Here is a 23,625-nt window from a genome sequence, read left to right as displayed (position 1 = left end):
CAGTCCCCCGAAGTTTTCCCTCCCTTCCTGATTAACAATTCCGCCTTGTTGTTACCATCAATTGGCTTCTAGGAAAGTTAGTTAGATAAAAGAGGTGGGTCTTCCCAGGCAGCATCGGGAGAGAAACGAATAGGCCGCTTTCTTAACGACCTCTCGTGAGAGCGAGAAAAAGAGTTGAGATAGTTGCCTTAGAAGCTAGTGGCTGCTAGGAAAAGGCAGATGGCATCCTTCATTGTGATGCTGAAGTTCTACACAGACATAAGTATTATTAGCCAAAAATGATGTTACAAAAATGTTTCCAAAGGGTGTAAAATGTTTAAATGATGTATAGGAAGTAAAATAGATAAATTGATTCCAGATTATCCTCTAATAGTTTTTTAAAAAATAATTTCCATTTAGTTTTTAAACAACAGAATAAATGTTAGTAAGAGTAAAACGTATTTATTAAAGAAAATGTATTTTTTAAAAAATACCTCAAATACTTTTGACATTAACAATAACAAAAATTACCAATAATATAGTGTAAGTGAAACTTTCACTGTTCCATATATCAAAATACTATTTATATTCATTGTTATAATTCAGTTTTTAAAGAAGAAAATTGTTTGACTTGTTTAAACTTATGTCATCGGATCATACTGTCTGTTCTCCCATCAATATGATGCCAGTCCAAAGACTAAGAACTGACCACAAATATTTGGCAATGATTGTGTACCTGTTTGCTTATATGATCTTAGCATGCTACTGGTAAATGCCAAGTCTCTCTGAAATGAGATTGTATCCAGTCATGAGTTGGTGGATGAATAGACAGATCTGGTGTGCATTACTGAGACCTGGCTAGACAAAAGTCATGATGCTATTATCCAAAATCTGCCCAGCTGAGGACCTACATTACATCTTACATTAACCTTGAGGGAGTGGCATTGGTTGGTTGCTGTGGTGAAGTGGGAATGTTTAAATTGAGGCTGGAGGTCCTGTTATTATACTGGCTACTTGCCTCCCAGCAGAAACGCTCCCTTGACTTCTTGTCCTGGTTATTGGGCTGGTGATAAAGATTCCCCTGCCTTTTGGTGTTGAAGGATTTCAGCCTCACATGTTGTGTACCAATTAGGATCAAACCCCAGAATTCAGGATCTCCATGGCAACCATTGGCTTAATTCAGATAATCTTGGGCCTGTGTGATCTGGATGTATAGTGTGTTATTGTCAATCTTTTGCATGATCAGAGATGTAATCCAGATGCAACTGACTGCCATACAGGATCTCTATTAGGTAAGACATATTTGAACATCCACAGTAGGAACCTCAGACTTTCCAAAGGATTTTCAATGAGTACTTGGGGAATTTCCCAATAAATCTAGCGAGTGAATCTTTTGAATGTCTGATCTACTGTTGGCAGTATTGGGCAACCTCCCTGATGAACCCAGCCCCCATAGCAGTCTCTCTTTATTACTATGGGCTTCAGGTTACCACTGTGGTTGGAACTGGAATTGAAGTGATTGTTAAATAAAACATCATATGACTGTGTTGCTTAGCAATAGTTCCAGTTACCGTGATTAGACAAGGACTACACAGTCATTAGTAAGAACTCACACTTCTCCTACTCTGTGAACTGCCTTCATAGATTAGCACTAGCATTTTAAATTCCACTCAGAAGTCTATTGGCAACAAATATACAGTAGTGTATTATATAATCAGTTGTGATTTTCCCTGTCTGTGGTGAGAAGGTGTTGCTACCATGAGAGATGCTTTCTTCCCCATTGATTTAGACTACTGCAATTTGCAGTATTTGGGTCTGTCCTTGAAGGTCTCTCAGAAGCCGCATTTGGTTCAGAATGCAGCACCCCATGTTCTTACTGATTATATAATACACTACGGTGTGGAATTTAAAATGCTAGTACTAATCTATAAAGCCATATATGGTTTATTGCCTAGTTGTGTGTAAGATTATATTGTGCCATTGGAATTGGCCCTGCCAATCTAAGGAGCTGATACTAGTTCCGCCTTTTAGGGAGGTAAGTGGGAGCGAGGTGTGACAGCCCTGCTTTTCAGTGACAGAGCCTTTCTTCTGGAATGGCCTTCAGTGGACAACTGGCTTGTCATAGTATTACCATTATAATTGTAATAAAATCTTACAATAAGGAACCATTTCTGGACACATGCAAGTCTATGCTCTTAACATTTCTTCAAAGTTATTACATTTTATTGTAATAACTTTGTAAAATTGTAATTATTACATCTGCAGAATAGACTGATAATAGACAACCTTTTTTAACTTCTTCTGAGAAGTCCAGTAAGCCTGAATATTTCTTTCTGAATAAGCCAATCTTAAATTGTAAACATTTCTTAGAGTCTGAAATGATTGATTTTATGGTATAAGATATTCCAATTCTGTATTACAGATGACAGATATTTATCTGAAAATAATTATATCTCTGAAAAAACATATTTGATGTTGATGACAGTCTCAGTATTTCAAAATGGATGTTTAATATACTAGAAATAAATGTTTAAAGTCCTTTCAGCTTTGTTAGATTCAGATTTGGAAATGTTCATTTCTTTTATTGATGTGGCATTATTTTTAGGTTTTGACTGAAGCATGCCTTCTGATCAAAGTAAAGGACTGACACCTTAGTTGCTATTTGTAACGGAAATTAGGTATCTTCTGCACCATGAAATCAGCTAGTGTTGGAGCAAGTAAACACTCAGTGCTTCCTCCCATCATCCCAGAGACTGACAAGGAATTTCTGGAAAGCATTCAGAGTTATATCATTTCAGAGATTGAAAACGTGGGGTGTACTGAGCAAGGACCAGCAGAGGATTATTACATAATATACAGAAATGTATTTGAAATGGTAACTAAACACTTCTAAAGATATTCTAATTTTCATGATCAGTGAGTGTGATTTTTATGGCTTTGGTATATTGTCTGAATTATGCTGAAATCAGTGCACAATAATAATATTTAGCATGAACTAGTGAGGCGACTTCATTTCCTATAACACTGAATCCTCTGCTAGTCTGTTAATAGTAATGCTGATTGATGTTTTTAAATTGTAGAATGTTCTTAATATGTTTAAGTTGTTAGTTTTTTTATTCTATACCACCTAGAGCAGTGGTTCTCAACCTTTCTAATGCCACGACCCCATAATACAGTTCCCCATGTTTTGGTGACCCCCAACCACTTATACATCACCGGGTGCCAGGGGCGTGGCCAAAGAAAAGGGGAAAAAAATGGCAGACAGCCTTGTTTGGCGACCCCCGTGAAATGGTCGTTCGACCCCAAATGGGGTCCCGACCCACAGGTTGAGAACCACTGACCTAGAGTCACATTTTGTAAGATGGTCAGCTATATAAATAGAAGTAAACATTATTGTTTAATAATAATAATAATTTAATAATATTGTCGATGTAAAATGACCAATCTGAGGTGAGAGGTTACAGACTCAATTTTCTTCCCAACACATGAACTTGCATACACATCCTACAGCTTTCTTGATCTTCCTATCTCACTCTGAACGATCCTTGCTCTAAGTATGGCAGATAGACTCAGAGACCACCAAGTGTACCATAGATACTGGACCACAATATGTTACTTTGAGAAACAAGCCCTCAGGCAAGGCATTTGGATTTGCTGGCTGTTCTACATAAATATGCTTATGAAAGAGGCATTTGGCAAACTGGCCATTTTAAAGGTTTTGTTTTTCCACTAATGCATGAAAAGAAGGGGGATTATAGATTTGTTTCCCCTAAGCTGTTAAAAAAGGCCATAAACTAAAAATGGTTGGAAAACCAATCTGAACTAAATTATTTCACATTTAGTTGTATTAGGTCTCAATCTGGTACTATTTTTCTTGATGTGCAAATTATCTAGAGTGGTGGTCCCCAAACCTTTGGGCACCAGGGACCAATTCCATGGAGAGAGGTTTTCCCGCAGACCATAGAGGGTGTGGTTTCGTGTGCTGCCTGCATCCTGTGGATGGGGCTTGGCTTGTTTGCCTGGCCCGGTTTCTGGCATGCTTGACTCTGTGGTGTAGCTCAAACAGGGTACAAGCTGCATTCTTGTTGTATTTAGACCTTACTCACTTTGAGGAGCAGCTAGAAAAGTGTGGCATCTCTCTTAAAGATAAAAAAGAAATGTAGGCTGTGACACACTCTCCTCTTTCTTCAATCTCTCACTTAAAACAAATCTTGCCCTGCCTTCTGCAAGTGCTGATTTGCTCTTAACATTCTGGTTGTTCCATCCTCTTCTATGAGTTTTAAGATGTTTTGTCTGATGAGGGAAAGTGCTAATATAACTTTATTATGATTTATTTTTGAAATTTTGGGTTTAGAAATACGTAGGCAGTTGTTGAGGAATAAGAGGAAACAATAATTGCATTAATTTCCTGCTAATGAACTTTCCAGGAGCAACTATTTACCAATGATGGGAAATGGGATGGTGTGTTAAAATTTTCTTTTGTTTTAATTCAGAAAGACTCTTTTAACCTGCAGTAAGGTCAGTTCCTTTTATTGTATCATTATTTATTTATTGTATCACTATTAAACAGTGATGACATGTAATCAGTTTCTGTATTATTAAAACAGATAATTGAGCATGTTAATGCATACAAAAGCATTTTGACCACAATCAAGCAAGAATATGATGCTTTTATAGAAGCAATAAAGAAGGGCCAGCATGATGCCTTTTATCTTCATGGAAAATTAAAAATGTTAGCATGTGAATCTTCAACTTTAATGTATTATAAAAAAAGAATAACTCAGCTGGAAGAAAAGTAAGAATCTATTTCGCTCTTTTGCAGGTGTGGGGTATTCAAGGCACAATTTTGAACTAATCTCTCGTATAGTGACATCTGATTTGAAATTGCTAATATTGTGTGGGTTTTTTTTCATTTTAAAAAAGTATTTGCATCTTTGTGGATGCTTACAGAATGAATATTATATATAACGTAAGTTAGGTTTAGGAAAACAAATGCAAATAAGCAAGAAATGCTATTTTTATATGTCAGATATGCTCATAATATCTAACACTACTACAGATAACCAAATAGAATTACATTGGAGTTTGCACACTACCAGATAGTGATGGCTGGTAAATTTGACATGAAAAGGACATATCTGCAGCATATTAGTATACCACAAAATGCAGAATAATTCCATGGCACTGTTAGTTGGGTATAGTTAAGTGATATACTCCACTGAATGGCAATAATGGAAGAATCAGAGGTTGATTTGGGAAAAAACTGCAACACTCTGAAAGATTGCAAATCAGGAGACTTCCTGTGAACATGGCCAATGGTTGATATGCCCAGAAAGGCTTCTCTCTCTGGATTGCTGTTTTTTCAACTTACTAACAAAAGGAACAGGCATTCATTTTGTTTTTATGACAAAGTATAGAGGGAGAGTCCTCGAATCACCCCACAAGACCCTCCATAAAGCAGCACTCTGCAAGAAGCTTCAGAAGCTGTGCTTTGGAGCAGCTGGTGAACCCTTCAGCTGGGGGGGGGGGGTGGGACTGTAATCACTTCATTATTGGAAAAGCAGCCATTTTGCAATTTATATTTCAAATAATCAATAAGTCATGCCTTTCATTTCTTAACCAATTTATGAAATTATTATTTGTATTAGCTAAAAGAGGCTCTGCAGCATTTTTCAGACTTTTTTTATTGTTAGAAGAGAGTTGCTGGAGGCAAGCTAAAATAAGGAAGCTGGAGTATCTTTTCTTTTTAATTCTGATGGAAAAACATAAGAATAGAAAGGTGTTGTTTTATTTTATTATTTTTAAATAACCTATTGCTTTGTTGTGAGTGGCTGAAATTCTCTGATTTTTATGAATTCTGATTGACAATCAATCAATAAATATCCTTTGACCTTAGCTACAATATCCTTAGCTACAAGGAGCTAAGAAGATGGTCAAATTTGAGCATATTTAGGGAGATTTTTGAAAATTCTCTACAGAAAATTATTCATTTTATAGACTGATTAGGTTCTAAAGATATAGATGATATATAAAAAGAGCAAGAGATGCATTTATGCGTAGAAAATTATAAAACTACTGAGGCAATTTCACAAATATCTGACAATTTAAAGGACTTAACTACAACTTTAGAATACAAACCTGACACCAATTTAAATTATTAAGATGGTTTGAATGCTCAGTGCAACTGAAATGAGTTTCAAGCAAATTTGCAACTCTCAAGAAAACACGTTTGGGACTTTTTCTTCATGGGTACTAATGAGATTGAGAATTCCTTGAGAAAAAGATTCAATAGACTTTTCAGAGGAGAAGATTTTATTCTATGAGGAAGTACACCAGGCAAATTACAACTTTCAACAGAACAAGAAAAGATTGCAAATCAGAGAAAACAATGTTCTGTTATTTAGATAGGTGGATGAAAGAATACAAAAAAGTGGGCTGTTTAAAGACCAAAGAATGAATGAAAATGATTAATATCTGCCTAGGAAAAAAGCTGGTTTGTTTAAACAGCCTGTTCATATGTATACATGGTAAAGGGATGAATATATATATTAAAAATCATAATTGATTTTATAGTTTATTGAAGAAAATTTCAGAGAATTAGTGAAGAAATCAATAGATATTCACAATACATAAAGCTGGGTGTCATCAGTATAGTGATAGTACCCACTCTAGCATTTTGAATTCTTTCCCATTAATCTCATATAGGTGACGAACATTCATAAGAGAAAAGATGGAACCCTGTGGGACCCTATAGACCAAGTCCCATATGAACAAACTTTTCCAGAAGGTTACAAACTGCATTCCACTAGAGGAGAACAGAGATCTGTTCGGAAAGAAAAATGTGGAAGGAAATGGTTATGGTGTGCTTCCCAAACTTGGTTCTCCCAGATATTTTGGAATTACCGGTAGCAACCAGATTGTAGTAGGCAGGGCTATAGAATGTAGTGGAAGAAAAAGAGGATCCTTATAAATGCTCTATTAATAATATTTTTCTCTTGTCAGTTATTTTTTCAATCAAAGCATATAATACATTTTCTTTTAATTTTATGTTTGCTTATTCATTACTTAATTTTAAACTAGTTAGATTATTTTGTTGACCAAGAATAAATTTAATGTTTTATATTATTTTTTAAGTTCACTGGAATATGACTTATCAGAATAATGCTTAGTACAAATAAAGTAAATACTGTTAAATTCTATTTTATTCTAAAAGCTTAGTGACCGTTCAAATTTACAACAGCAATGAAAAAGTGAGTTATGACTATTTTTCACACTTATGACCATTGCAACATCCCCATGGTCATGGGATCAAAATTCAGGCGCTTGGCAACTGACTCATATTTATGACTGTTGCAGTGTACCGGGTCATGTGATTATCTTTTGTGACTTTCTGATAAGCAAAGTCGGTGGGGAAACCAGATTTACTTAACAACTGTGCTGCTAACTTTAGAACTGCAATGATTCACTTAATAATTGTAGCAAAAAAGATTATAAAATGGGGCCAGATTTACTTAACAAATGTTTCACTTAGCAAGAGACATTTTGGGCTCAATTGTGGTTGTAAGTTGAGCATTATTGGTAGTAATCATTCCCATTGGCTGTGCTAGCTGGGAAATTATGGACGATGAACAACAAACTTTTCTTTCTTTTAACTGAAGGTTTTACCCTATCAGCCTATATCCCCACCATCTTCATTCATTTACTTTGTCCCCAAATTCCCAATGAAGTTACACAAAGCTAAGTAACTTCCATTAACAGCATAATTTTTTTTAAAGGAAATACTTAAAACTCAAATATCTAAAATCTCAAAGGCATTTATAAGTCTTCAGTTATTGAAGTTATATTCAATTGTCTACAGGAGATGAAACAGATGTAATGTATGATTTGAATTGCTTTTGTTTTTAGAGTGAAAAGAATTGAGAAGAATTCTGCAAGAATTGAGAGCTTAATACAGAAACTAAAAAGTTTAAGGTTAACACTCTTAGCAAAAGAAGATTCAACCGTAGTCAAGAAAGTTAATCCTGCTAAAAAAATTCCAGGTAAGATGGAGTTGTTTGTAATTAAAAAATCATTTTTTTCTCACACCAGGAACATGAACCATCTTCTGTATTATACTGCAATGTTAATATCTAAGATTGTTTTGAATAATTATATGTTTTCTATTACATTCTAAATCTTAGCTGAGCCAAGATTGAGGAGCAAGCCGAAATGAACAATTGGATGGTGCCCTTTCTATATATTTTTTAATGTATGATTACTTAGGCTGAAACTGAAATTAATTATCACATGCAATATATGAAGGAGTAGAATTGAGTCTGCCATATAAAGTATGCATTCTACATTAGTTGTTCATTCCAAAAAAAGCAGACCTCTCTGTTGACTTTGAAGTTTGGTTTATAATAACAGAATGCTTTTTTGGTGTTACAGAATTTATACAGTTTGAATTTATAGATTAGCAATATGATCACTGATAGAAACACCTCCTTTTTTTCAACAGGGCTTAACATGAAAGACTCGCTTGATATAGATGTCCTTTCTAACCACTTAGCTCATCTACAAAAAAGGTTGAAGGAGTTGAAAGAGGACATGTTTACAAAATACATTCCCATAGAAAACACAGCCAATGTTGAAGAAGACATGAATTATGCTATTCAAAAGCGAAATATGGCTGAAAAAAAGAATGAAAGCCTGAAGTTTTGGTATAAAGGTTCCTTTTACAATATGCACTTACTTATTTGGAGTATTTTCTCTTTTCTTCATTTTTGAATAGTGGGCATAGCAACTTTGTCCGCTTTGTTTTTATCAGATTAGAACAGTGACTTAGAATAGATCATAGAATTGTCATTTCTAAAATTGTATGTTCTATCTCAGCATCTGTGGTTAGATTAGCACCAACAGAAAACAACCCCCAACTAGAACATAGCAGCCATTAACAGGTTTAATGAGGGAAATCAATGCATAGAAGACATATTAACTCCAGGCATTTGGGTCAGGATGTTAGGTGAGCTCTGCTGCTATTGCTGTATTTCTCTATGTATTTATCTAAAACGGGATTATTATTTTTTCCATGGTGCCAGGACTTGTATGACATCCAATGCCACAGTGACCATTGTGAGATGGATAGCCAAACAAATAAATATTTTGCATATATAAAGCTCAGTTCCTGGAATTCCTAATACTATTAAATGGTATAATTTACAGTAATAGATTATTATGAAACTATCAGTTGTTTCTTGGCAACACACATTACAGTACGAAATACCCCCACATGAAATCTGAGAAAGCCACTGTCAGTCAGAATAACTAGTACTTGATTAATAGACAAAGTATATGGTGTAATATTAATAATTGTGATAATTTAAAAATAAATTTAATTAGTATGTGTAATGTAAGAGCTTATTCATGTATTGTATCCTGAATGTATGTTGTACTAAAATATCAGAAACGCCTGCTGAATCAGGCGAAGGCCCATTTTAGTCTAATATTTTGTTTTTCACGGTTGACATCTTTTGGATGTTTGCAAACAGAAAATGGGGTATATTTTTTCTACTATTGTTCTTCTTTAACTAAACATGAAGGCATAGTGCACCCAAGTTAAAGTTAAGTTTGAGAATGAACCCACTTAATCAAATATAAGTAAATACAGACTAGCAAGGGACTTTTTCATACTATGCATATAAAACCTGTGGATGGAGATTTGCAAATATAGGAAATGCTTCAATTCAATTTGCAATTATAATTGCAGTCTAGTTATGTATATATATATATTATATATCACTTGACAAGTTTAGACATTAGGGAAATTCTTTTTCTCAGGAAACTTGTCCTGTGTTTTTATATACAAGAGAATAAAATGATGTGATAAGGACAACCCTGGAGAATTCAATCAACAGATGATACTGATACAGTCACTTTTCAACCAATATTCTGATTTTTATAGTTTTTATCGGCTAAATCTGTTTGCAAGTGTGATTAGTATCTGGGAGAATACAGACAAGAATATTGACACTCTGCAGCAGCTCATATATCAGATGATAGAAAATGAGAAACTTATAAAAGGTAAAAACACATCAGACTTCAGCTTTTTACAACAAATCAGAAAAAAACATGTTTCTGGTGGTGTGCTAAAAAGTCAATGTGCCTTTGTTATGCTGGAAAAAAACTGTGTGCCGTTTATTTGCAGAAATAGGGTTTAAATTGTCTTTATCATTCTTTATTGGGCTTTCTGATATATACCTATATTGTAGGAATTGCATTGGTTACCAATAGGTTTCTGGATTACAACCTATAAAACCATTTATGGCACAGGTCCTTGTTACCTGTGGGACTATCTTTTCTTTTTTAAAAAAAATAATTTTATTAATAAACATAGTAAATTAAAAGAAAAATAAAAGTGCAGAAAAAAGAAAAAAATAGAAGGTAAAAAGGTAACAAAGGCAATAATAAAGAAGTTGCTTCCAACCTGAATCACACCAAGTACCCATAATATACTAACTTTTCAATGTCTTTTAAAATTACAGATTAAAAAAACCCCTCCTCATAGCCTAACTTTTATCTATATGCAGAAATCAACTTTTCAATCTAGGTTAGGCAAGAAGTCCATTAGGTGTTACTAGAAATATGAAATAGTTTATCCCTTGTTAAATAGTCCAATTTTATATTGTTTTTCTTCTTCTTTTGCTCTGTGCAAGCTGACCTTTAAATATTTCCTATGGTGTTGCAAGATTTGATATTTTATCCCTCTTTAGTATTGAAAAGAAGTCTTCAAAGTTTTCACCAGCCTACTTTGTAAATCACGTAAAGAGGCATCATCCAGGATTTCTTGTCAAAGCTGCTCGAGATCCCGATCCTTTTCTTCCCATATAAAGAGGCATAATCTTAAAGAGTTTCTTTTGTTGTAGCTGTTCCATATCCAGATTCTTTTCTTAATTTATCTTTTGTATTCCCATTTTAGTAATCTCAATTTTGTTGTCTTCCATGTTTTCAAACTATAAGATGTAAGTCAGGTAAAGGTTTTTAAAAAAATTTCTTGCATCTTCTAAACAGTTATCCATTAAATCTATATCCTTTCTAAGATATTTCAGGCCATATTTTTAAAAAAACTGTAGGAAAAATTATAGCTGGCTTAGCCATTTTAATTCCTTTCTGTCTGGTCCTTTGGTTCCCTCTAGTGTCCACTTGCAACTTTCATCAAACCTCAATTGTTAATATGGATTTAGTTCCATTTCATTCATTTCCCATTACTATATTATTTAATTATAATTTGGTTTTCATGGGTTATATAAAAAAATAACCACTATCACACATCTCTCTGATCTTCAAATCTCTTAAACATTTTCTTAAATCAAAATTCCTTTTTTCCTGCTTTTTGGAAGTTGTATATTATTTTAAAATTTTTAAATTTGATTTATTTATTCATTTTTTAATTAAAGAGGAGGGTAAAATTCACCAAGTGTAAAATTACGCTTGTCATTTTGAAGGTCTCTAATATCCATAAAGTAGTTAATTTGAACATTTCCAAAATGATTAGAAAGTTATTTCTATTGCCTTTATGTCTATATAAAAGACCTTACTACTGCTGAAAGTAAAGATGTCTTCTTCTTTGGCTCCTGGCACTCAACTCAAACTGTTTTATGGTCTCCTTGCAAGGGGCTGTCATTCAGAGCACGCATAGGCAATCTCTCCTTGTCCAGAAAAACTTGAAGGACTGGTGTACTCACCAGTCTTTTATTTTACACAGTGGTTATCATTTCAGTTTGCTTGCAGAGATGTATTAATCAGCTATGGAAAATTGAAAACCTGCAACTGTCTTTCCCAAGTAGAAACTGCCCACCCTGTGCATTCTAAGAAGATTTGCTTCTGATTCCCTCTCTTCAAGAAGTCAAAGGAAAGTGAGAATAGATGCAGGCCTTTTTCTCCAGTCCTATGTATTGAATGCTCTCAACTTAGATTGGTTCTTGTCCATTTAATTTGCAGAATGGGTGAAGATGAATAGCATAGCATAGCATAGACCAGACCAGACCAGACCAGACTAGTCTAGACTAGACCTTGGAGGTCTTCTAGTCCAACCCCCTGCTCAGGCAGGAAACCCTATACCATTTAAGACATATGGTTGTCCAATCACTTCTTTAAAACTTCTAGTGTTGGAGCATTCACAACTTCTGGAGGCAAGTTGTTCCACTAATTAATTGTTCTAAGTGTCAGGAATTTTCTCCTTAGTTCTAGGTTGCTTCTCAATGTGATTAGTTTCTATCCATTGCTTCTTGTCCTGCCTTCAAGCACTTTGGAGAACAGCTTGACTCCCTCTTCTTTGTGGCAACCCCTAAGATATTGGAACACTGCTATCATGTCACCCCTAGCTTTTTCCACCAAACTTTTGAAATGAAGGTGGCTGATTATTATACCATTCATTGTCTACATTTTATGATGTGGACTTACATTAAATTTTCTGATTTTATGCTTCACAATTTGTTTTTATATGTAGGTAGGTAGGTAGGTAGGTAGGTAGGTATGGTCCTCAACTTATGGCCAGTCACTTAGCAACCATTTGAGGTTCTGATGGATGTACCTACCTGTTGCTTATAAACTATATTCAGAGTTCCAACGATCACCCCCCCATATGGTCACATGGCCACACTTTGGAATCTCGACAGCTGGACTGTGTTTATGGTCATTTGCATTGTCCTGCAGTCAAATGATTGCATTTTGCAATGCTTTTGCCAAAACCTGACAATTACTTCTGGTTTTTGGCAAAAATGGCCCACAGAGAACCATTGCTTTTTCTTAATAACCATGGCATTTGCATAATGACGGCCATAAAAAAGGTTGTACAATCAAGTTGGTCATGTAACTGAGCCACTTTATGACTGTCATGACTTACAACCACAATGGTTAGGTTCGATTATGATCATAAGCTGAGGTACCTGTATCCTGTTTCTTCCTTACCTTTGATTTAACACCAGGGTAAGGAGAGGTCCAGAGGCTACAGCAAAGCCTTTGAAGTGTAGGCCACAGTTTGAAGTAATGAAAGAAAGTGTGTTTTTACTGCAGATGTGTCCCTTGATTTGGTTAAAATGTATTGTTTGCTTTCTAAATATGTAAAATATTAACTTCCTGTGGATGGATCTGACTTTTCAGGTTCAATTGCTTCTAGTATCTCAAGTGTATTTGAACGTGATCCTTCTAAAAGTAAAGAGGCAGAAGATCTGATTGAATATATTGAACGGTAAGATAGCAAGGGAGTCTTCTGATCTTGTCTCTTTATTCAGGCAAATGAAATTGCTTAGTACACCAAGAATACCAACTGTTTGCACATAATATGATGTGAAAAATGTTTTGCGCAAATGCAACACTTCTTGGTTCGTCACTAAAATAACTGAACAAGCATGAAAACAGTAGCTATTTAAAAAATTGCTTTATTAGTCATTCTTACAGCAGCCACATTTTTGTAAGACTCGTACAGAGGCCTGAAAAAAGGCAGTCTATTTTAATGTAGAGCAAAGAGGTTGCACTTACTTGAAGTGTGAAGCATTTCTTCAAATCATTTTTAAGCACACTTAGTCCTAATATTTTCACATTTCCTATCTCCTAGCACATTGGATGCACTCTACAAAAGCACAGTGCACTATAGCAATATAGTGACCAACAGGAAGTTAAAACAGAGACATAGACTTTTTATGAGCTCTGCAGCAGAGAGGGCTAAGTAGGAAGGCGATATCTTGCCCAGGCAAAAAATTATTAAAAAATATTGTCTTGTTGGCAAAACAAAACAAAGGAAATGTTTGGATCAAAGAGCATCAGACCATACTCCCTTATTGGGCCAATGCAAAATACAACTGCTGCTACTTTTCCTGCTTAATAATGAAGAAAAATTATTTGGGAAACAAATATAGCAATTAGATATTTGTACAGTACTGGATAGAACAACATGAAGATATATGCTGCTGCCCTAAAGATCTTCTATTTATAGTTGGGCTTACAAGACATTAGTAGAGGACAAAATCAGGGATTTATGTCACTAGTGAAAACTTACTTAGGCAGATAGAGATCAAGATGATAAGAAGCTTAGTTTGGACAAGAATTTATTCTGGAAAAAGAGAACTTGAAAAAGTAATGAAACCTGAATGATGATTTATCTATTGCAATGGGGAAGTTTTCACAAAGTTGAAACATATATTTTTAATTCCTTTCACGTCTCAATTTTTTGGCACAAGGGCAGAGTACCAAGTGACCTTATATGTTATTTAACTTCATTTAGATTGTCTTTCCTCTGTAGTTTACTTAACTAGTGTTTTGCCAATAATAAAGGTATTTTTACATCCATGTCTATCATTTGTAATGTTATGTTCTTTCAACTGTGCTAGGTTCAATGAACTGTTTTCCCGTGGTCAGTATGAGGCTGCAGCAACATATGCAGCAAACTGTCCTAGAGGAATCCTACGCAATGAAGAAACCATGGAGAAATTTAGGGGTATGGAGCCTCAGATGCAATCTTCCCCTTTTGTATATAGTCTGAATATCAGTAAACCATAGTCAAAAATATAAATATTTTTGGAGAATTCTCTGGCTTTGTGATTTAAAGGAACCAGAGTTTTATATTTAATTAGTTCCTACTGATGTGATTACTGCCATACTGAATGTGAATTAATTGCAATCAATAGCCAAAAAGTAGTTTTGATCATTCCACACATATGATAATTCCTAGTTTCACACCTTTCTGTAGTTCTTTATAAAACTTTTCAAATTATGTAAAATAAAAAATAGGTGCTCATTTTCTTAATTTATAGCATTCTGAGTTCAAATCCTCCTTTGATAGAATAAGATTGATGGCATAGAAAACAAACTGCAGCAAGCAAATGTTTTTTAAAATATTGCTTTTTCCCTTCAGCTGTTGGTCATGTTAAAGGGAAGATCCTCCCTCTGCTTTTGTACTGTGATGCACTCATAACTACAACCATTGCTGTTAAGAAGCATCTTCCTGCAAATTTGACAACTGAAGCCATCAAATGTGCCTTAGCTGAGAAACGGTTGGACTTGGTGATGCATTGGGTCACTTTGCACAAGTAAGTGGTCATTCAGAATTCTGGCTCAGTAGCAGAAGACACACATGTACAAGAAATGCATAGGTCATTCTGTGGAAACTCCAGGTAAGTATGACAAATGTTCAGTTATCTTGGACATTGGCTGTCAGAATATTCACTTATAAACTAAATGGCGTATTTCCAGTATGGCAGGTGCTGAAGAATACTATTGCTTTTGCTAAATCAATTATTTGTGGTACATTCTAGACAATTCTTAAAAGGATAACAGGCATTATTTTCAAACTGAATTAGCCCTTCTGCATCAAACTCAATTCATGTGAGCTGAAGGCAGGGTGGAATAAGGAGTCTTTCAGAAGGAGAACAGGATATTTATAGTTAGGAGAAAGCAGCAAGAATAGAACATCTGTTATATGCAAGTTTCATTGGGGCAAAAATTACTATAGACAAAACCAGCTAGCCCAGTGACAGTTTCTTTTAGAAAGGTTATAGGAGAAAGCATCCACTTTAATAAAGAGAATGAGGTTTATTGCTTACAACTCATCTTCCATTTTTAAAATAGCATCTGAAGTGGAACTTCAACATATTTCATCTCCAGAAGTTTCTAGACACAAGGAGACTATTCTATCCTTGAATATTCCAAGCTTTACACAATGGCAATGCACAAATAGCTAAACGTGCAGTACACAAAGGGTGAACCAGATTTCTCAGCAAGGTCTTGTGAAGCTCTAGGAACAAAAGCACCATGGTACTGAAAAGAGTGCATGAAAGAGATCTTTAAAAGATACCTACAATTCCACATGCAGCTATGACACCTTGGTGAACATGGCAGAGTAGCCAGTTTTTCCATTTCTGGTAGAAGCAGCAATGGTTTATTAAAACAAGGGCAATAACAGAGATGGCAGTGAGCACCAAAGAGAAATCAGTCAGATCACCCTATCATTCATGGGCTATCTTTTATCCCTATACCCTAGTTGCCTTTGGCTTTGGAATTGCTGTTGGGGATTGTGGGCTCTGAAACATGGGATGAGCTCCTCTTCCAGGTCAGGTTATGGAGATATCCAACCTGTAGCTCAGTCTGCAAATTCCAGATGCAGTTGAAATCCCTGAAAAGCACAGGGAATACAGGGTCTGTTTAAGAGGCAAAAAATCACCAGCTGAATGGGAAAGACGTATCACCTTTCAGGCAAATCTATTGGGGCTCATGATTTCCTCTGCGACATCTAACAAGTTTATAAGTGCACTCCAATAAGGTTTATTAAATTAGGGACAGATATAAAGCATGCCACTTCTCTCATTTCTAGTCCTGATGGATATTTTCTGGTGCATATTCAGATCTTACTCACTTTATATGGAGTAAGAGAAGGTCTTTAGAGAAGGGGAAACTTTTAAGCTGTAAAAAGCTGGGCTTTGCTAAAGTATACCCTGTTTTCCAAAAGGAGAAATGTATGAGGACAAAATATTGTGTTGTGAATTTTTCAAATATACTTATTTTCTTTTCCCTGTATCTTTTTCTCTTATTTATCATAACTCTTTGATTTTATGTTATTCTACTAAAAGAATAAGGTATTGTTGTCATCATCATTATTCCACTTTTCTTTACAATGCCCAGAATCTGTAAATTACCTAATGATGTTTTGTTTGCTTTGTTTCTCCCAGATTGGAATTCTCTGAGGCTGCTGGTGATGCAATCTATAAGTATGCAGATGTGGATATGCACAACATGTCCCAGTGTCTAGCTTTGGCTCAAATTGCATACAGTGAGTGTGGGGCACACAAAAAAGCTGTTCTGTGCTTGTGCAGACAGGGCCAGATTTATGGAGCCATGGATTATCTACATCATTTTCAACTTCTTTCCACAGGTACATTTCAGAGCTATGTTGTATTTATTTTAAATTATATCTGATAGTGTTATAATGATGTTCAAGTGGCTCTCAGTACTATCACAATATATTTATGCATTTGCTTATAGTATGTGTATGTGAGAAAAGAAGGGAATGAATAAATCTAATTTGATGCAAATGTTTTGCCTCTGTATGTGAATATGTGTATGTTTCTGTTCTCACCCTATGATGCATATGTATCTATGCATGTATCTGTGCATTGGGAAGCATAGGGGAGGCTACATATGCTGCATTCTCTGGGAGTATGCAATATTTTGAAGTGTTGCCCAATTGCCTTTCTTATAGGGATACTATGGGGAATTGTTTTCTCTGCTACCCTGATTTGATCTTTCTTTCTCTGGTTTCACCCCCCACTCTTCCACCCTGCACATATTTGGTCCCATTCAGCTGAGGATTGTTTTCCTCTCAAACAATCCATTGAACATTGAAAAAGGTGAGCAGGTATGAAGTGACTACTATGGTTTTTAATATATGACCATTTCCTCAACAGCAAATTTTAGCATGCTTATAACATTGCCAGCCCTCCCTAAAATGATAAAAGCGTATTTCACCAGAATTCATTTTTGAAGAATGAAACATTTTATTGCAGATCCATCTTGCCATGGCTGAGATTGTTAATGAACCTGTCCTCCAGGAATTAGCTAATTCAATCAAGAAGTTGTGTGCTGAACAAAGCACTGTATTTCTTGGTCATTCCCAAATCAGTGTTGAGATCAGGGATGTCTGTGTCATGGTCAACACCGATCAGAACTATCAAAGTTCTACCTGTTTTTACATGCATGTAGTATAGAATAAAAAGTAGTGGGACATTTATCATTTAATCATGCCTTCCATTTTGATATTGTTCACATACAAATACGTATCACAGAAGCCCAGTTGAGGGGTAGAAAATGCTGTTTATTTCATTGTTCATTGTGTCATGGTTCCGAAAGAAGAAGCTCTTCAAAGAACTTGGAGGCATTGTTTACCTTAAAGAATCTTTTTAATTGCTACATAGCTTTGGCAGTACATAGTGAAGCCAAAATCTGAATTCTCCTCCCCCAACACACCGTAACAAAGCATAACTCATTCCTTCATTTAACAGTCATTAATCACATTCTCCAATTAGTTTGAAGTGTGAACTTTCTCTCCCATTATCTTCTCTCATTACAACTAACCTTGAAAATACTCTACTGAGATATTGTTATGGCTAACTAGTCCACAAGTACATTCTTCCCCCCTCCCTTCCATCAACTATCTAATTTTAACTCTAAAAGTAATACACAGGTCAAATAGAAAATGTCTGCATCTTCATATTTTGTCAAGGAAGAACATCCGATGTTAACAGCATTGACACATTGTTCATTTAAAGTAAGGATTAAATGAAAAAGAGCTCTGAGGTTATATACATAAAAATGCAATAATTCCATACAGTATTGAGTTTTCAAAGGTGTATACTTCTGCTCATTTTATGCTGGAAAATAAAAATGACAGACATGCTTTTCAAGCTGAAAATATAAATATATTTGGGTAATTTTTTTCTTGTCAGGCTTTCTAACACCTGTGCTATTTGATTTCAGAGGATTATGTCTTTCTACTGAAGCATTGTCCTCGTATAGATTTCATCCGTTGCCTTACTCAAGAATGGAATGGGAAACAACCAATCATGTCCCTTGGGGAAACCATCCTTTCTCTCATTGGAACAGAACATCAAATACATGGCATACGCTTGTTGGAGGATATTACCAAAAAGGGCAAGGGTGAGTATAGCTTGACTTTTTCCAGTGGGAATGTGGCAACCCTAGAAAGTAAACCAGCTTAAGAAACTACTTTTATTGTAACAGATATAGTAACAGAATCTTGCAAGTCTGAATGTGCTTCCCCGTCTTTCCCTTTATCTTTGTTTGAACTAGGAAGGGGCTTGTCTGAGATGTTTTCTCAATATTCTCAATATTTTGTTGGCCTGGACTCAGTCCCCTTGTCATGGTTCCAATAGATGAAACCCATCAAAAGACCTTCAAGGCAGGAATTTTTCCTTAAAGAACATTTTATTCAGCAAATAAAGTATCGGCACTACATAGTTGAACCCAAAACTAGATTCCCTTCCCCCAGATACAAAGTAACAGAATGCAAGTCCCATCCCTACAAAGCAGTCATAAATCACATTCTCCAATTAGCCAGGAGTGCAGGCTCTCTTCCCAGCTCCTCAGCCCACCAAAATCAGTTTGTGTCCTTGAGTATCCCACGGAGCTGCATTGTTATTATGGCTAACTGAGCTCCAAGCATTCACCCTATCCCCCCCTTCAACATCTAATTTCTAAATAGAAGAAAAAGCATGTTAAAAGCAAAGTAAAAATGGCTGCAGTTTCCATCAGTTGTCAGAGCAGGAACATCCAATGTTACAGCGTTGATATCCCCCCCTTTATAAAAAGGATAAATCCTGTAATTCAAACAAAACCATAGTCTTATCTGATTGTTGTCGAGGTAGCTCTTTTCCCACTGCCCTTCAAGGCTGTGCCTTATGACCTCTACATTCTCTTGCAATTATCTGACTAGATAAAATGCAGGGAAGAGATTTTAATTAGAAAATGGAGAGTAGAAAGAATTAGATTTTTCTCATGCTTCAATCACAATTCCAAAGTTGGATGAGTTCCCTTTCAAATTAAATTGTGTCTACTTTAAACATATTCTTGACAGTAATACCTGCTGAATGCTTGCTGTAATTTAGAATCATACCAAAATTGTATGCATTTTTAACAGTTAGTGATTCAGAGACAAAAAGCAACAAAATAGTCTTTGTCTATTTTCTTTCTCAAATATATTTGTAGATACATTGGAGCAAATGATTGTAAACGATACCTGCAATATAGAAGGATGGAAGGAGATAGCTGAAACATGCCTCAGTGTCAAAAAAGAAAATTTACACAAACTTATCATCTCTGTCCTTGCTAGCCTAGAAGGAGTGTTTGAAATTCCAGCAGATGATACAGAGGATGCCAAATTAATGGAACATGTGTTCTTGTAATTTTTCCACAAACACGTGGAGGAACTGTTTCTCCCAGGAGTTGTTTATATTGGCTGCACAAATAACAATACAATTTCTTAATGTTACTTCTGTTTTAAAAATGCAATATACCATGAACCTGATTTGATTGTGCTACAATTGCTACTCATGCTTGATTATTTGCTCTTATTTTACTTTAAAAATGATGTCACTTTTTAAAGTAATTTAGCTATGTTTACACCAGACTACTTGTGATTTTTCTTCCCGTTTTAAGTAATTTGTTTTCTCCAATTTTTTTCTTCATAGGGACAGGAAGTTGAACCAGTTGTTGGAGAAACAGTCTTTCATCTCCCCAAAACTCACATTTGTTTAATTTTTAACATAATGTTGCTTTTATGCTTATACACTTAGTGGCAAAATTAGAAATTATCTCCAATGTACACATGGATAGGATGCTCATAACCTAGCTATACAGTTATTCTTTCCATTCTGTGAACTGGACTGAAACTGGAATAATTCCTAGTTTCTCCCACAGAATCAATATTTTTGTGGTTTAATAGTTATATAACTTTTGTAGTCTTTCTGTGTGTGGTTGTTAGATTATGAAAGGTATAGTCCTAATGCACCCTGAAGGTACCAAGTGGTGTTTAGGCTACCTTATTGAACATAGATTCAGCATTGATTTATATTTATGCTATAAATGAGTTATTTAGAAAAAAACCATCCTATTATGTATCATTTTGTTATACTTCAGACTACTAACAAATAAAGCAAGTTACTAAAATTATATCTCTAAAATAATTGCATTTGAAGGTAGATTTTCATCCTTATTATATAGTATCTATGTTCCTTCCTTTACAGCAAGCAGTTCATTTCTTTCACCTCATAAACTTGCCATGTAAGCAGGGAAAGGCCACAGCTTGAAGGTAATATAAATTGGTTATTGAAGATTTTCTTGTAGTCATATCCAATTATATTTCACAGGTAGAAATAAACCAAGAAAAAAAATTCATGCTCAACTATGTATTTACTCTTCACCATAATGTGTATTAAGCAGGTTGATAGGGAACAGCTTAGAGTTAGATATGGATTTGTGACAGAAGGGTGAATATCAGGAACTATGGTAGTATGGCTGAACATTTACTTTTCTTTTTCATTTCCCCATTATTTCTTTTCAAAGATTTTGTCAGCACATGGCCAAATATATGTTGTGAGATATGCTGTGCTATGTTTGAATGTCTTTTTAGTTCTTAAGATTGCAGTGCTTGGTATATAAAGTAATAATACAAGTGAAGGACATTCTCATTCTGGGAAGCTGTAACTCTGTAATCGTATATGCAATAACCACTCTTGAGGGAGGATATTGAAATTTTTTACATATGTTCCACCACCACCACCACCCTCTCTCTCAAAGCAAATTAAAAAAAAAAAGCCACATCAAGCACAAATGGTCTCATAGTTTGCTCCAAGATGTTGAATTTTGACAGCAGGATGGGACCTCATCCAAATTCCATCCTTTCAGATACTGTAAATTGCCAGCTCACTAGTTTACTGCATTGTCTTTAGACAACATGTTAAGTTTAGGGAGTTTTGCTGAACACCACTCAGCACAGATTTTCTGTTTCATTGGCTCAGAAAATCATGGTTGGAATCTTGTGTCACCAGGAATCTGCATATAATCCTGTTAATTGAGTTTAAATTGGATAGTTGTGGTTCACAGACTCCTAATTTATTAAAGGAGCCTTTCTTAAGAAAATGTAACTTGGTTCATTTATTTAAGAATATAACATACCATATGCATTATATATTTGTGTGTGTGTGTGTGTGTGTGTGTGTGTGTGTGTAGAAAAAGAAAGTCTAGGCAAGTAAACTTAAGTGTTTTCAAATGATAGTCATTTTGTAGAAATGCATGGCAGTTGTTTCTGGCTTAATTTGCCCTGAGGCACACTATATATACAGCTTTGCACACACATAGCAAAAGTGATTTCTGCATATATGATTACAGAATTACAGCTTGTGAAGCAATTGTTGGGAGTCTCCTTGGCTTGAGCTACTAGTTTATATACAAGGCACTGTAATCTTGGGAACAAGAAAGGCATTCAAACAAAATTTCTCATAAAATACATTTATGCTTGTCTTGGCAAAATCTTTGCAAAGCAAGAATGGGGAAGTAAAAAATATAGTCCTAACACAAAGAAAAACTCCCCTTTACAACTGATTTCCTAAGTTCAAAATGTTGTCCATTGATGGGAGTTAATTTAAAATAACATACAATTTAAAAGAAACACACAAGATGCTTATATTTACAAGCCATAAGGGGTGTTTAGTAGAAGCCAAAGGTAATCATTAATACGAATTTGCATTGAATTTAGTGTTACTCCTAGGAAAATGTGTACAGGATTGCAGTGCTTATATTTACTTTTACATCCATAAAGTTATAAAATATTAAACTTTTTAAAGTCTGTTGCTGTCTTCCATTAAAAACTTACATACCCCAAATGCCTTGGGGAAGACGTAGTTTTGACTACTTCCTAAAGGATAAAAGGGTAGTGGCTAGCCTGTAGAGCAGAGGTGTCAAATTGCCGGCCCTTGGGCCAGTTGTATCATACAGAGGCTACGTCCACCCCAGCTCAAGCAATGCAAAAAAAGTCATGATACATTGCAACATGTCACATGACACAGTGAGTTTGACACCTGTGCTGTAGAGAGTAAGAAAGATGACTTTGATGGAGATAATATAGTCTCAATTGCCTAGGCAAAAAACGCTTCCTGGTAACATTTGGAAGCAATTTAAACACCTTCCAAATTCACTACAGATTAAGAAGAATGGGGAGGTACAGCATGATGAGACTTGCAAGATTTTGTTATAGCCATTCTGGATAAAAATAGTATTAGCTTTCCTGTGGAGCTGATTTCCTGGTCTGCTGTATCTAGTGGGGCTGACATAGATACAAGCTGTTCCAGGCAGATTTTATTTGGAAAAAAACAATCTAAAAAATAACGAGCCCAAGCCATTGAGTGTTTTTAGGTGACAACCAGTATCTTGAATGCAGTCAAGAAGCCCTAGTGACAACCAGTGTAGCTCATACAATAGGTATGTTGCTGAACTGGCTAGCACCAATCAGCAAGCAAGCAGCTACACTATGCCAAGGGCAGTCCCACGTAGAATGAAGGACAACAATCCAACTGAGAGTTGACAAAGGCATGAGTCATTATTTTCAGTGCCTCTTGGTGCAGGAATAGGTGCAATAGTGGACCTGTTTTAGCTGGCTGAAAGCTCTCTTGGCCTTGGCTGCCACCTGTTCCAGCAGGCTACAAAGAAGGCCCCGTTAGTGACTTCACTTAAACTCTGCAATTGCATTCTAAGAAGGCTGTTTCATTTAAAAAATGCAACCCCAAATTTATCTCCTTGGATCATGGATAAATGTTTACTTTTTGATTATGAGCTATTGATATAAATGAAAATATTGATAAATATTATTTCATGTGGTCAAGGATTAATAATACTTTTAAAGATTAGGATGAAAGATTTTCTTTGCGTCATATAATATGCTTCTGTTGCTACCCTTCTTTTGTTTTTTCTGCCTTTTTTATATCAGAGAATATCTTTCTCTATTCCACCTAAGCTTTGGAACATAATTTGTGGGCTTAGGCCAGAGGAAACAGCTTTTTCTCCATTTGCAAGTAAGGCAAGATGCTGAACAATTTCACAGCTACAGAA

At 35.3% G+C, this 23,625-nt stretch overlaps 1 protein-coding gene across 8 annotated transcripts; it reads left to right on the top strand.

Annotated features, from left to right (window-relative positions):
• The first annotated feature begins 76 nt into the window (after nt 1-76).
• On the top strand, nt 77-22,358 carry CLHC1 (clathrin heavy chain linker domain containing 1). Of its 8 annotated transcripts, none has more exons than XM_039344362.1 (12): nt 77-94; nt 2,585-2,854; nt 4,587-4,774; nt 7,885-8,018; nt 8,477-8,678; nt 9,920-10,038; nt 13,117-13,204; nt 14,343-14,449; nt 14,867-15,041; nt 16,677-16,879; nt 18,481-18,660; nt 19,729-22,358. In XM_039344362.1, exons 2-12 carry the CDS (start codon nt 2,672-2,674, stop codon nt 19,923-19,925), a joined length of 1,776 nt encoding a protein of 591 aa, XP_039200296.1. In that variant the 5' UTR covers nt 77-94; nt 2,585-2,671; the 3' UTR covers nt 19,926-22,358. The 8 variants fall into 8 exon arrangements, with proteins under 8 accessions (XP_039200296.1, XP_039200295.1, XP_039200292.1 ...); XM_039344361.1 differs by lacking the exon at nt 77-94 and adding an exon at nt 102-262; XM_039344358.1 differs by lacking the exon at nt 77-94 and adding an exon at nt 102-262 and having other exon boundaries at nt 1,112-2,854.
• Nucleotides 22,359-23,625: the final 1,267 nt, after the last annotated feature.

Source organism: Crotalus tigris, unplaced genomic scaffold, assembly GCF_016545835.1.
Source record: "Crotalus tigris isolate CLP2741 ecotype Arizona unplaced genomic scaffold, ASM1654583v1 scf7180000017903.3850313, whole genome shotgun sequence".
Lineage (NCBI taxonomy): Eukaryota > Metazoa > Chordata > Lepidosauria > Squamata > Viperidae > Crotalus > Crotalus tigris.
Note: the sequence above shows the minus strand (reverse complement) of the source record. Positions and strands in the feature narration are given on the sequence as shown.

What these genes read in the sequence shown, in the direction of transcription:
- CLHC1 (XM_039344362.1), top strand. Translation starts at nt 2,672, where the DNA reads ATGAAATCAGCTAGTGTTGGAGCAAGTAAACACTCAGTGCTTCCTCCC. An exon ending in TCCTGCTAAAAAAATTCCAG is followed by an intron (nt 8,019 to 8,476) that starts GTAAGATGGAGT and finishes TTTTTTCAACAG; the next exon opens with GGCTTAACATGAAAGACTCG. An exon ending in AACCATGGAGAAATTTAGGG is followed by an intron (nt 14,450 to 14,866) that starts GTATGGAGCCTC and finishes TTTTCCCTTCAG; the next exon opens with CTGTTGGTCATGTTAAAGGG.